We start from the raw sequence: 15033 nt of genomic DNA on the forward strand, positions 1-15033 counted from the left end.
GAAGTGACTGACTTGTGTTCTGACAAATGTCAGAAGCTCTGTATCCTGATAGAACTGTTATCTTATATTTGTCTCAATATCCGTTGCTGTCTTAGCCAGATCTCAGTTGGAAAAAGACTTAATCTCAGAGAGACTTTTTAACTGGTAAAATAAAAGACATGTAAAAGTGAATTTGCCAAAACTGATTTCAGCTTCTACCTCATGACAGGAATGTTCTTTCTAACTCACAATGACTTCATTTCTTCTACATGAACTCGAGTCATTAAATATGAAATGTTGTGTGCAGCAAGACAAAGAAATTTGTAACCAGAATCACAAATCAATAGTTTAAAAGTTGTGACTTTAAGACAGTTATTCAATTATTCATTCATGGGTGAATGAACTATACAGATAAATCAGTTTAATCCAGACTTTAGTTTGCTGGAGAGGTTGCAGTTGTTTACAGAGTGTATTCTTTGTTGGAGTGCCCCTCTCTGGTGCGTTGGTAAAAGCTCCTGCACTAAGCTGATGTCATTTCTTATTGTCAGGGTTTCTGTGAGTCAGCTTTGATACTGGTTGGTGCTGTTGGGCTGATTGTGCTGCGGCTGCCATCTGGAGCAAAGAAAGCGAAATTCAAGCTCAAAACAAACAAGCCATAAAAAATAAATTATACAGAGAGGTGGCACTATTGCACCTGCTTCATCCTCTAAATGGCATCTAGTAGTCCAGTATGTTTGCCATACTGACGGTTATCTTATCTGAAAGATAAAATAACTGTTAGCCATCTTTCAATTTGTCTGCTAATGTAGCACATACATGTTATGTTTGCACTGTTACCATAAATCTCTAAAATTACTGTAAAAGACATAATTACATACAAAGCTCAAAGGACATTGTCACAGTCTGGGGTTGCAGACCGTGGGGATATGGGAAAGTAGAACCCAAAATGCAGGACTAGTGCGATGCAAAGGTGTCTTTATTTACAGTTAAGTAAAAAATAAAAGGCAAACAAAAAATCCCCTTGTGCTCCCGACTCCCGTTTCGTGTCTTCTCCCTGCGCCCGTGCTCCGTGTCTCTGTTCCCTGTGTACAATCTGTTCGCTGCTTCCTCCTTTCCGATAATCCTCCTGGGAAACGCACACAAAGGCACCCGTGAGTACTGGTGTTCTGGGAATCCATTCTACCTGACAAACCATCCTACCCCTTGTTTCTACGCATACAACACGAAATTCAGTGGCGAACCGACCTTTGTAAATATAAGCTACAAACATACTCTGACGGGTAAAATTAAGTGCCAAACCATCCTACCTTTGTAAATGTGACCTACAAGCATACTTTAACGGGTAAAATGAAGTGGCAAACCGTCCTGGCTTTATGAATGTGAGCTACAAGCATACTCACTCTGATGGGCAAAGTTACGTGGCAAACCGTCATACCTAGTTACATTTGTGCTGGAATTACTCTGTGACAGCAGAAATGTGCATAAACTACTTACGATAGGACGTTTTGTCAGAACACCGTTACACAGAGTAGAATAGAATAGAATAGAATAGAATAGAATAGAATGCCTTTATTGTCACTATACAGTTGTACAATGAGATACAGAGCATCTCCTACTCAGTGTAAACATGCTGGGGGGGGGGTACAGTTCTGCAGCGCTATGTACATATGGACAGTATTAACATAGGGAAAAACATATATATATATATATATAAAATGTACAATATACAAGACGTAAGTAACATGTAATAAATAGTGTTATGTATATACAGTTGAGTTATTGCACATAGAATTGGTATTGCACAGTGGTGGTCCATAGAGGAAGTGGGAAGTGGGGGGCTGTGTTATCTGTGCATGTGTGAGTTCAGGGTGGTTATCGCTTTGGGGAAGAAACTGTTTTTGAGTCTGTGGGTTTTTGTGTTGATGCACCTGTAGCGCTTCCCTGAGGGAAGCAGGCTGAACATGTTGAAGCCAGGGTGGGAGCTGTCCTTGATAATGTTTGCTGCTCTGCTGAGGCAGCGGGAGGAATAAATGTCCATCAGGGAGGGGAGAGGGCAGCCGATGATCTTTTGTGCTGTCTTGACCACACTCTGAAGCCTCACTCTATCTGCTTTGGTGCAGCTGCCATACCATACCGTGATGCAGTAGGTTAGCAGGCTCTCAATGGACGAGCGGTAGAAGGTCAGCAGCAGGTTGGAGTTCAGCTTGTACTTCCTGAGGACTCTCAGGAAGTGCAGCCGCTGTTGGGCCTTCTTGATGACCGCTGAGATGTTTCCTGTCCAGGAGATGTCAGCAGAGATGAGGACACCAAGGAACCGGAAAGTGTGGACCCTCTCCACACACTCCCCGTTGATGTAGAGGGGGGCCAAGTCGGTGTTGTGTCTCCTGAAGTCAACAATGAGCTCTTTGGTTTTCTTAGTGTTCAGTGCCAGGTTGTTTTCTGAACACCATGCTGCCAGCTTGAGGACTTCCTCTCTGTACTCTGCCTCGTCTCCCTTCGAGATGAGTCCGACTACCGTGGTGTCATCAGCAAACTTGATGATGAGAGTGTTGTTGTGGGTCGAACTGCAGTCGTGGGTGTAGAGAGAATACAAGAGGGGGCTCAGCACACAGCCCTGTGGGGAGCCGGTGCTCAGTGTGCGAGTGGAGGAGAGATGAGGGCCGAGTCTTACAGTCTGGGGCCGGTTTGTGAGGAAATCCTTTATCCAGGCACATGTGAGAGGAGGGAGGCCAAGAGTGACCAGTTTGGTGATGAGGATGTCCGGGATGATTGTATTAAAGGCTGAGCTGTAGTCCACAAAGAGCATTCGGACGTAGCTTTGCCGCTGCTCTAGGTGACTCAGCACAGCGTGGAGAGCTGTGGCGATGGCGTCTTCTGTGGATCTGTTTGCACGGTATGCAAACTGGTGGGGGTCGAATTCTGGGGGGAGGTAATCCTTGATGTGCTGAAGGACTAGTCTCTCAAAGCATTTCATGACTACCGGTGTGAGGGCCACAGGTAGTACTTACTTCACACAGTAGCTGAGAAACTGACGGGAAGTCACGCAACAATCCACCATCGAGCGCTCAGCCACACTGCTATGTAGTGCCCCCGACGATCCAGATCAGCTGCAGGTGTGTCATCCTCCTCCTTGGGTGTGGCCAGCCTTCCAACAGGAACAACCCTCCAGGCCTGGTGTGCCAGGAAAACCAGGACACCCCCAACACACACACACACACACACACACACACACACACACACACACACACACACACACACACACACACACACACACACACACACACCAGTACACAGGGAAACAAGGGACAGCAGCACCAAACACACACCGTCAAACATTAACAAGTCCATAGACTGCTCACGAACCCTGGGTCTGACAGGTATAAATTCATGAAAACACAATAATAATAATAGAAAATTTATAAATTTGAGCTTTTCACCTTTCGGTTTCAAAATAAAATATTAGCTGACAAAATAATTATGTCTAAATACTGATTGTTTTTAAGTATTTGGTATAGGCCATGAAAATACCATATGCACTTGGCACTCAGCTAAAGTAATTATTTTGATCATCATGAAAACAAATAGGGTGGCCAAAATATTAGGAAAACCTCTCAACATTACGGACTGCAGCCATTTCAAAACAATTAAACATGGCAAATTTGTAATACTGTATTAATTTAGCAATGCCTACATGTGAGCAGTGAGTGACTACTGATAAACTACCGAGTGTCTGATGTCTGTGAGCAACACTTTTAAAACAGAATAACAGCCAAATCCACCAATAAACACTAAAAAAAATGTGTCTTCATAATGAAATGCCAAGGTAACTGTATGGGAAAGTATGTTTTTATAGGATAAAGTTCCAGCGGCAGGAAACATTATACAATGCATTCAAAGGACTTTTAAAAAGTAATGTTAATGCAACTGTAATCCTTTTTTTTCTTCACACATTACACAGAAAGATTTTAAATTGGGCATGCGTGCTGTTGTGGATATAAACTTTGTAAACTGATCCCCCACAACCACGTAGTTAATCCCATATTAAGATGGAGGGGAAGAGGACGAAGGTCAGAACGACTTTTTTAAGAGCACAGTCCAGATGAATTGCAGGAAATAAAAAAATAAATGTCCTTTACAGTTAACACAGACAACTGGGAGGACAGTAGTGTTTTCTAATCATGTGGGTTAATGCTGAGTTGTGTAGGTCAGGTGACTATTTATCTGTTGGATTGTTAGTTTAGGCAGACCAACTATAACCACTCTAGATTAGATTTAAACATTTGTGACATTGCTGATTAGTAGGGATGGGTAATGGACATAAACGGTAGTAACCAGACCGAAAAGCAGCGCACATTTCGGTGCTTTTTTTTCCTAAAACGTCATACACTTTGGATTCTAGCCAATCATTTCACCTTTGCAAGCGCAGGCGGGCCCAAGTAGGTACGTACGTTCTTTTAGAGCAGAGCTACAGATTAAAAATGCCCAAGGTAAAGCGGTCAAAGTCTGGCTGTACTTCACAGCAAAAGATGCAAACTCAGCAGCCTGCAACAAGTGCTTTAAGGTGATACTGTGCAAAGGAGGTAACTCCTCGAAACTGATGAAACACCTGGCGACGTATAGCATTTTGTTAAAAGTCGCTTGCTGCGAGACCTCACACCGAGCACATCTACTGCGGGTGTGGTGCCTGTTATCGGACCCGGAGTTAGCAGCATCCCCCAAAAACCCGAAGAGGAGAGTCCTGGCCCCTAGCCCTGCCAGTGTAGCAGGGCTAGGGGTGTAGTTACATGGCTGTCTTCTTGTTTGATGGCAGATACTTCCTTCACCCTGGCCAAAAAGGCTAAAATGACGAAAGAAAATCATCCCTACTGATTAGGAAATAATGGGGTTTTTTGTCATTTAGAGAACAGGGTTGGGCAGTTTAAGAGTCACACCATTATCTCAACATTAGACTTTCTACACTAACGCAAGCCGTGAGCTTCCAGACACCACTCCTGTTTTAATCAAGCAATATTTCTAAAGGTGTAAACTGAAGTGCCACTTGGCACCTCGCCCAAATGCTGTCTCGTTTACTGAGGACTTCTTTATTAGAACATGAATGCATGGCAAACTACAGCACAATGAGTGCAACACAGAGGTGCACCCTCTGTTGCATCAACCTTTCAAATAAAGCAAAACAGACTAAATGCTAGAAAGCACAAGCTCCGGTTAAATAATACTCTACGTAAGTAATGTGAAACTGTTTTAACAGTCATTGTCTTCACCGCTGAACATCTTTAGTTTTTAAAACGATATCACACCATATGTGCACTGCTTAAAACACAGTGTTCCTGTACTGCATAACACAAAACAGGTGTGCAGAAGGCGAGGTCGACCCTACAGGGACTAAAAGCACCTGATGCTCTCATTAGAAAGGGATCAAGGAGCTCGGAGAGACATAACCAAGGTTATTACAGTGGCAAATTTTGCGTAGTGTAGGTTGAATGTATGTCAGTCATGTAAATTTCCTTTATCCAGATTCCATTAAATGTATGTTTCTTTTATATTGTACTTATTTAACAAAATTACTTGTAATAAAATTACTTACAGTCAGCATTCGGGTCATAAATATTTGTTTGAGTGAAGGGTGACACAGTGGTGTGGTGTTTAGCACTCACAGCAAGATGTTCCTGGGTTAGAATCCAGGCTGGGGCCTTTCTGTGTTTAGTTTGCATGTTCTCCCCGTGTCTGCGTGGGTTCAAGTTCTCTGGCTTCCTACCACAGTTCAAAGGGAGTGCATGGGAGTTACGTTAATTGGGGATTCTAAAAACTGACTGTAGGTATGAACGCCAGCGCGAATGGTTGTCGGTCTATGTGTTGGCACTGCACCAGACAAGCGACCTGTCCAGGGTGTACTCTGTCTCTCACAATATAACAGTCGGGATAGGCTCCAGCCTGCGAGGTGACTGTGTGGTGATAAAAACTCAACTAAAGCTAAACATTTTCAGACAACTAAAGCATTCTAGTCAAGTAGAATACAAATGAAAACTAAAGTTTGGAAAAAATATATTATATTATGTAATATACAGTATGTTTCAAACTAAGCAGCTCAATCTCTTCCGCTTGATAACGTTTTCTTTAAAGATTTAACAATTTGGGATCAACTTTAAAGAAAGGCAGGTGTGAAACATAAAAGTGAGGTCAGAGGTCAAATGTTACGTGATATTTAGAATCTCCATATATATCATTTCTTATATGCTTGTTGTCAATACAAACAATGGCAGTAAGAAAATTTAATTGAAGTTGCTCTATAGCATTATTATCACTTTGACCTTCAGATCAGTCGACTGACCTTGAAGGAGAGGTCAGAGGTAAAATGTGACATGATCATTTAGATCTTTATATGGTACTCTCTAGGTTACACTCATTGTTGATTCCAAAAACTGACTATAGGTGTGAATGTCAGCGTGTCTCTCTGTTTGTGCTGGCCCTGTACCAGACTGGTCACCTGTCCAGGGTGTATTCTGTCTCTTGCCCCATGACAGCTGAGATTGGCTCCAGCCCCATACCCCATCCTGAATTGGAGAATGGATGGATGGATGAAAAACCTTAGTTATAGCATTTGTTAAATGTGTAAAAATCTATTATTCTTGCTTGAAGAGGCTTTGATGGATGTGTTTACTGAGACTCTGGATGTCTGCTAAGACTATGTGTCAACTGCTTTCAAAAAGTTTGTTTTTATTGCAATATCTGTACTGACACGTCTAAATCCCACCTGTAGCATATGAACTCCATACAACACTCCTTAAAAGAGTGAAGCGAACGCTGAAAATTACAAGTGAACTTTCATCATTTAAACTTTGGACTGGTTTATAGACACATGGTCCAAAAGCAGATGGTACATGGGGGTGACATCTGAAGCAGTAAAACCAGTTTGATGAATACAAAACAAGCACAGTCATGATGATAATGCTGAAAACTTTTCGTTGTAGGCTTTTTGCACCAAATTTAACCTTTATATAAACATAACCCTCCAGCTTATACGTTTTATCTGCTGAGCAGTTTACGTGATAAGAATCTGCGGGCGTGCACACAGGAAAATGACCAGCCATAAACAACAAACCTACAGCATGTTGATGGTTTAAAGGGCAAACTCGTATAGTACTACTAGAAGCCTACAGTAACAGAGATGTCACAGATGACTTTATTAATAATAAAAGCATTCTCGCACATCACGTAACAAATACATTGCTGGTCCATCACCGGCTCAACGGGTAGCACGTACAAGTCACAGTTTGTACCGTAAATAGTGCTTTCCCGGCCGACTACGTGCAGGCGGGGCGGGCATGTCCCCAACCCGCCCACACTGAGGTGCTTTCAGGCCAAAGTTAGTAAAGTAGAGTGTCAGATTTCGACAGCACAGGAAAACAATGTAACACTTAAAAAAAGTCTAAACTTTTGGGATATACGTTACCCCGTTTGCCAAAATACCCACAATAATCTATTCTGATGCATTTAGTTTAATTAGGCTACAGTGGCTGTAGAAGCTAACACTAGAGTTTTAAACTGACGGTTAAAAAAAGTCGATTGTGATTGGTGACTCGCCTGGAGTGGGCGGGACCGGAGGTGCCAACTGCAATTGGGCAGCGGGTAGGGCTTGAAAGCGGCACTGGTACCTTCTTCACTGAGAGGAAATTAGAAATTAGGTCAGACGGACTTGTTCCCAGCCTAAGAGCATTCCGCCTAAACGGACATTAACACGGAAGGTTGACAGCGCTCCTGCTGAGGTAGGCCTGTGCTTATTGACGTACTTGTGTACCTGAGCACCACGTTATCAGCTCTCTGTCTGTGTTGGAATGATTGTGCGGGTGCCAGCTTGTTACGCAGCATGCAACAGCAGCAGCACTGCCTTGAGTTCAGACTGTGCTTGGACCCGGATAGATGACACCTGTGTTCACGTTTGTTTTGGCGTAACAGCTCTGAGGTGGTGGTGCAGTGTACAGCTTCTTTGGACCTGTTACTTTAAAGCACCGTTAAATGTTATGGTATCGCACACTGTGTGGGGTTTTTTGTTTGTTTGTTTGTTTATGTTTGTTTGTGTGGCCTGGTGGGCGCCTGTGTTACAATACTTGTGGGTAGAACCACAGATAAAACCCACAAAATCAAAATCATGACCTCACACTAGATATTTGGGCTGATTAGCAAATAACAAATAATGATCAGACATGTGATGAGAGTTTGAAATCCTGCTTGTTTTATTTCCACCAGCCATTCCTGTATCCGGCTAAGCTCTTTACTTTCTAGCTAATGGGAAACAGCAAAGCAGAAAGTAGAGATTGTCATGTTTTTGCACTAACCCCAGACAGTGTAGCTGAGGCTGATCTAAAACGACCTGTGTTTATGGTTCAGACACAGGATGGCTGCACTGCGTCATCTCAAGCAGTGCCACCCGAGGGGCATTGCTATCTCTCAGTTTCACACAAGCAGCCCTGCCTCTGCCAAACAGCATTACAAAATGCTTGTGCTGGGAGGAGGAACTGGCGGTATCGCAATGAGCTCCCGGATGAAGAGGCTGGTGGGAGCAGAGAATGTAGCTTTGGTGGAGCCCAGCGAGGTAAGGACACACTAGAGGATCACAGTAACCCAGCACCCACTGCAGATTTAGGCTTTCATTCATTTCATCCGTGACTTCCTGTTTACATTTCTGTGCTTCAAACCTTGAAAGGAAACTTGCACGCAAGCTTGTGTCAACAAAGTTTTTTTTATTAAAAAAAAAAGTGTTTTTCAGATCCACTACTATCAGCCAATATGGACCCTGGTTGGTGCTGGTGCAAAGACTGTAGCGTCCTCAAGCCGTCCCACTGCGAGTCTTATGCCATCTGGAGTGAAATGGGTGAAATCTAAGGTTCAGGAAATTAACCCAGAGACAAATACTGTACGCACAGCTGACGGGACTGAAGTAAGTTTGCAACAGGAAACTGTAAAGTTATAAAATGGCTTAAAAACACGTGATCTGTCTCTGTGTGCGTGTGTGTGTGAGAGAGAGAGAAGCTGAATATTATTTTAAAGACCTGACATAAACTCGTTTTCTCCCTACAGATCTCGTATGAATATTTGATTGTGGCGCTTGGTTTAGAGCTCCATTATGAGAAGGTGAAATCACAGGGTTTTTTTCCCATTTGTTTAATCAGCCTCTGCCAATTTACATCTTAAGAGATTTATACTCATACTTTTTTGCTGTTGTTTTTACTTGTAGATCAAAGGACTCCCAGAGGGGTTTGAGCACCCAAAAATTGGCTCTAACTACTCTGTCCAAACTGTGGAGAAAACGTGGAAAGCATTGCAGGATTTCAAAGAGGGCAATGCTGTGTTCACTTTCCCAAATACTCCTGTGAAATGTGCTGGAGCGCCACAAAAGATCATGTACCTGTCAGACGCCTACCTCAGGAAGGTACTTGAATCTTTGAGATCTATTCAAGAGACAAAAAATCAAATGTGATTTTTTTTTTTTTTTTTTTCCAAATTTGATGAGTGGTTTTTGTTTTGTTTTTTCTGCTTCAACTGAAGACGGGCAAAAGGGCAAAAGCCAATGTGATCTATAACACATCATTGCCTGTGATCTTTGGGGTAAAGAAATACGCGGACTCACTGTGGGAGATTGTGAAAAAGCGTGACCTACAGATTAACCTGAGGCACAACCTGATTGAAGTGCGCGCAGATAAGCAAGAAGCTGTGTTTGAAAATCTTGACAAACCAGGGGAAACCAAAGTTATCGAGGTAACTGTAACAGCAACTTTCACTTTTGTTTCATGTATAAATGTTCTTTTTAAGTACTGATAAAAAGGGTGTTTGTTTGGGGGGGTTACAACCTTTTAGGCTACACATTTTCTCTTTTTGCATCTTAATATATAAAATATTTGAAAAAGAAACCCCAGAATAACCAGAATTTTTTTTAATTAATTTTTTTTTTAAGTATGAAATGCTTCATGTTACACCACCAATGGGACCCAGCTCGGTGATTAAAGGCAGTCCGCTGGCCGACGAGATCGGCTGGTTGGATCTGAACAAAGAAACTCTCCAACATACCAAGTATCCAAACGTGTTTGGGATCGGAGACTGCACCAACCTTCCCACATCCAAAACCGGAGCGGCTGTCGGTAAGTGTGTTGTGCACTTAGGTTGATCGTTGCGCCGAGTGAAGTCTGGAAAACTCTGCTCATTCATTCCACAGCTTCCTCTTGTGTGACCTGCTTGGACTTTTGGTTGGGTTTTTGCATTTTTATTTTTTTTTTTAAAGCTACTATCTGCTGTATTACACAATCATTTGTTGGAACAAGACTATAAAACACCACCACACCCAGTGAATTTGTTTCTGTGGGGACATTGCTTGTTTTAGTAGGTTGGTCAGTGCGTCAGGTATCGTTTTGTGAGTTTGATTGGATCCTTACATTTCACAAAGAAGGTTTTCTTTTTTGTTTTGTTTTTTTGGTTGTATTTGGCATGAACAGATAGTACAAGCTTTAATCCTGCACACTTGGCTAATTTTGGATTTCCTGTGTCGTTGCAGCCAGTGCAATCATTGTTAATAATAAACTACATTTCAAGCAATTCAGCGCAGACTTTAGATTTAACATATCGTGTCTCATCACTTAAGGAAAATACCCACACTTTGTGGTGCAGTAGTTTCATTTTTCAGTGTGGAGACAGATTTCCAGGTTAGCTATTCTTCCTGGATCATCCTGCCACGGTCACACGCGATAAAAGGATTACGTGAACAGATGTTCTCGGGTGTTTTAAGCCCACGTTTGGACTGGACTAATCAGGCAGAGTCGGACATGTCCTGAAGCCACTCCAGATTTGTCTTGTTTGTATCATTCAGGGCATTGTCGTGCAGAAACTTGACTCTTCATCTTAGTGTTCGGTTGCTGTGCTCTGGAACTGGTTTTGGCTGCTTTCCTTCCTTCAGCTCCAACCAGGCTGAGACGTGCTGGCATTAAGGCTGATATGAGTCGGTGATGAGCAGCGGCCGAGTGTTAAATACATGGTCTGTTCACTTCTGACTGGATAGTTCAGTTTGGAGTTCTTTAAAAGCTCTATGGCATACTTTACAAAGCTGTCTAATGGCTTTTTACTGAGAGTCACTTCTGTGTAGCTGGGGTACTATACTGTTGTCCTTCTGGAAGGTTTTCCTGTGAAGAGCATTTCTGTTAAAGTGATGTTTGAATCCATAACAGAGGAGTGTCCTGCTTTGTTGCTCAGCCAACTTTACCAATAGAGTTCTACAAAGAGTTCCTCTGTTTTTGTCGTGTGTGTGTGTGTGTGTGTGTGTGTGTGTGTGTGTGTGTGTGTGTGTGTGTGTGTGTGTGTGTAAAACATGTTTTTGCTTAGTCATGGTGGGGTATGCAGCCTGAAGCGAGTGTATACCTTTGTAAATGTATCGCTCACTGCTTTTCTTTTTTCAGTCTAGAGGATGTGGCTGTTTTTAGCCCCTCTAACAGTTGTAGTGTTGACATTATCTGCCGGTCAGTCCATCTGTCTGTCCTTGGGTGAAGTTTGATCTGGAGGGAAGTGTGTCGGTAAAATGCTACACAAGGTGAACAAGTTTCATATTTATAGTTAAATCTTAGGTTCAGAGCCACTGCGTTTCTGGGAACGTGATCTAGTGAATATGAATCTACTCTATGCTGTCTTCTGGGTGTACAGGTCGAAGGCATACACAATGGACGCACTTGAACAACAGATCACTAACTATAAATGCTTCAGATTTTGCTGTAGTCTTCTTTAGGATAAGAGCTCAAAACTTTCATCGCTGTTTGCTTAATTTGGAACAGTAACTGCTGTAAGCATCTCTGGCTTCTGATTGGTTCAGATGTTTTAACAAGCTGCCTGAACTTGTTAAATTTAGTTGAGGCTAATGAAGTCAGAGAGCACAGTAGCCTTACATGCTGCTTGCTATGTTTGAAGTCTTTTATTCTTCTGCCACATTTCTTATTTTGTAACAAAGACCTCCGAACGCCTCAGAGTTGAGACTTTGACTCGTGGCCTGCCCACTTTGCATCGCCACAGGTCATTATGCCTTGATGTCAACTAAATGTTCTTGACTCTCTGATGTAATCACTTCCTGTGTGTACTTCACTTCAGGCTTTAATTCCCATTTAAGAAATGGACCCACCCTCAAGTTGCTTAATAGCTGAATAGTCCCCGTATATCGTTCCCTATAAGCTTCTATGGCAGTAAGAAACATAGTTTTAAATGGTTCTTTGTAGTATTATCACTTTGACTTTCAGATCAAACTATTAAGGAGAGGTCAAAAGTGACATATTTTAAGTCTTTATACAGTAGGGTTCTATATATCAATAATGCACACCAAATTGTAAGAATCATAGATTCTAGATTTTAAGGCATTTTATCAATTTTCAACCAATAAATCACTGAGAACCTTCACAGACAATAAATCATTAAGTTGACCTTAGTGGATGGAAGCAAAATTTTAATGGTTTGTTAACATGACCCCACTCTACACCCCTACAAAGTTTTATCAGAATACATTCAAAACCTTTCTGAGCTAATGTGTTTACAGACAGACTGATAACACGCAAAGGTTCTACCGAGAAAAATAACCTCATTGATGAAGGTAAAAACCAAGAGTAAAACTCACAGCTATGTTTAACAGTCAGGGTAAAAGCATTTCCACACACAAAGTGTAACGCAAAATCAAGCGATTCTGACTAAATGGCTGTGTAGCTTTAAGAAAACCACGTATGACTGGGGGACCTTCAGTTTGCAAATCAGAATAGAGGTTGGACTCTAGAGCAATGGGCAAGGCCCAGGTGGTCTGAACTGGATTTGCCCTGATCCAGAGCAACAGGTATGACAGGGTAAGAAGATCGGTGGATGAAGTGATTCACTTATCTTGTTTGGTGCCTGCTGTAAAAGTCCGTGGGGGCAGTGTGGTGATCTGGGGTTGCTTCAGTTGGTCAGTTTCAGCAACATTGTGTGTCCAAAAGTAAAGACTGAATGACCAGGCTTTTCCATCAATGGCATATTTTCTTCTACATACTTAAAAATGGAAACAATTTATTTGGCTCAAATTGTAGAACAGTGGTTGAGGGAGCATGAGACATTGTTTGCCCTGGATTGGCCACAACAAAGTCTAGATGTTCAGGATGTGCTGGAGAACAGTTTAATCCCATCATCAATGGAAGCTCTTTACAAAAAAAGGAATGTAACTCTGGATGGAAATGAACGTTGTGGTGTTGCACAAGCTTATCAGAGCTAAAGATAGTCCAACAAAATGTGACTTTTGTTTTTGGTTGAGCTTTGTATTTGTCAGTATGTGCAGGTCACCTCAATGATGGTGTGCATTTTAGGACCTACAACAGCTTCCAGCAAACTTGACCAAGATAAACATGCTGGTGTAATTCAGTTTATCGAATAAGGACCTGTTGGATATAAGCAGAATTTAAACTCTTTTTGTTTGTTTGTTTTTAGCGGCACAGTCTGCCGTCTTGAGCCGAACTATCAGCAAAATATTGAAAAAAGAAAAACCAGATAAGAAGGTAAGTGTGACAGCTATGATTCATGTGTTTAATTTTCTATATGGTAAAGCTGCTTCTTAGGAAATACGTCTACTGAAAAACACACAAACTGATAATCTGTCCTTTTCTTGTTTATTTAGTATGATGGGTATACTTCATGTCCCTTGGTCACAAGCTACAACACAGTAATCCTGGCAGAGTTCGACTACAACGGACAACCGCTGGAAACGTTCCCCTTCAACCAAGCCAAGGAGAGGCGATTAATGTACCACATGAAAACAGATGTGATGCCTCACCTCTATTGGCATGGGCTTCTTAGGTATGTTTACAGTTAATTAACAGCAGTTAATTAGCAGCAGTTAAGCCGCTACAACAACAGCTTTGTCTTTATTTGTCTCACGACAGGGGGCTGTGGGGTGGACCGGGACCTTACAGGAAAATCATGCATCTTGGGATGAAATGAAACCTCATCTTCAGTTTGAATCTGAAAGGAAATTCATTGTGTAATCATCTACCCAAGGGTGCACACGCATATGGATAAAGGAGTAATGTGAATGTTTTGAACATCATGATTAATCGGTCTCACAGAAAAGCTCATTTAAGTAGCGTTTTTGATATTACTGTGGAATTAAACGACTGGAATGATGGAGTGGGTCTAAACTGCTCATAGATCAGCTGTTTTTTTTTTTTTGTGGGTTTTTTTGTTTGTTTTTTGGGGTTTTTTGTTTTGGGGTTTGTTTGTTTTTTTTGTTTATTGGTACTTTTGACAGCCCAATGAATGGCCGGTCGAGATGCTTTCATAAGCCAGAGATGGGGCTTTTATAGGGACCGAGAACAAGTTTGTAGAACACTCTTACTCCACACCTCTGGTGTTTTGTTTTGTTGTTGTTTTGTTTTTTTCAGTTATAGTTGGTCGGCATTGGCAAATTTTATATAGTGACATTAAAAAACCAACTCTAAATTCAGATTATTTCAGGGTAGCCTTTAAGCACAGCATATAAATATTACTCTTTCCTAGATTGCTACATTTAAAACCGTGCACATGTGTACAGTTTAGTCATTGTGCGTGAGATGTGTTCAAGTCTTTGGCTTTTTTTAGAGTTTTAAACTAATCAAGCTACCACACATTGTGTAGGATTTGCCATTTGGGGTGTTTGAACATTAACATGCAGGCTACAACAAGTGCTTTTTCTTGCATTTAGACGTCAGTGTCTGAAGTAGAGTTTTGTACATGATGATGATTTTTTTTTTTTTTTTAATTAGTTCTCAACTGAGGCGAAAACATCTTGGTGGCTGTACAGTCAACGCTAGCTTCATTGTATTAAAACAAAAAAAAATCCTATAATCATTAAAATGACTGAAGCATATGAAACCTCACGTCAGACTGTTATTGCAGGATAATATGAAACAACAAATGAATTGTTTTGTTATTGCATTAATTATTACTTTATAAAATTACAGTATTGGACTTTAATGAGCAGCTTTGATTTGAAATGGTTAAATCTGAAAAGCGGTTTTCAGACACGGGAGGGAGGCCAAA

The 15033-nt window shown here is 41.6% G+C and overlaps 1 protein-coding gene across 1 annotated transcript; it reads left to right on the plus strand.

The window, feature by feature from the left end:
- Positions 1–7572: 7572 nt before the first annotated feature.
- sqor (sulfide quinone oxidoreductase) lies at positions 7573–14057 on the plus strand. The gene is made up of 10 exons (XM_086299006.1): positions 7573–7742; positions 8365–8569; positions 8744–8914; positions 9055–9108; positions 9212–9406; positions 9523–9732; positions 9929–10112; positions 13447–13514; positions 13634–13812; positions 13899–14057. The coding sequence occupies exons 2-10, from the start codon at positions 8372–8374 to the stop codon at positions 13954–13956; spliced, it is 1317 nt and encodes a 438-aa protein (XP_086155132.1). The 5' UTR covers positions 7573–7742; positions 8365–8371; the 3' UTR covers positions 13957–14057.
- The last annotated feature ends 976 nt before the right edge of the window (positions 14058–15033 follow it).

The sequence above is a fragment of the Aulonocara sp. 'chitande type north' Nkhata Bay genome, linkage group LG7 (genome assembly GCF_057382095.1).
Source record: "Aulonocara sp. 'chitande type north' Nkhata Bay isolate Kocher_YH1m ecotype deep benthic linkage group LG7, A_spYH_male_GT1.1, whole genome shotgun sequence".
NCBI classification, from domain to species: Eukaryota; Metazoa; Chordata; class Actinopteri; order Cichliformes; family Cichlidae; genus Aulonocara; species Aulonocara sp. 'chitande type north' Nkhata Bay.

Coding starts and splice junctions, on each gene's coding strand:
- sqor (XM_086299006.1), top strand. CDS start 8,372: ATGGCTGCACTGCGTCATCTCAAGCAGTGCCACCCGAGGGGCATTGCT. Junction 8,915..9,054: donor GCACAGCTGACGGGACTGAA/GTAAGTTTGCAA, acceptor TTCTCCCTACAG/ATCTCGTATGAATATTTGAT. Junction 9,407..9,522: donor CAGACGCCTACCTCAGGAAG/GTACTTGAATCT, acceptor CTTCAACTGAAG/ACGGGCAAAAGGGCAAAAGC.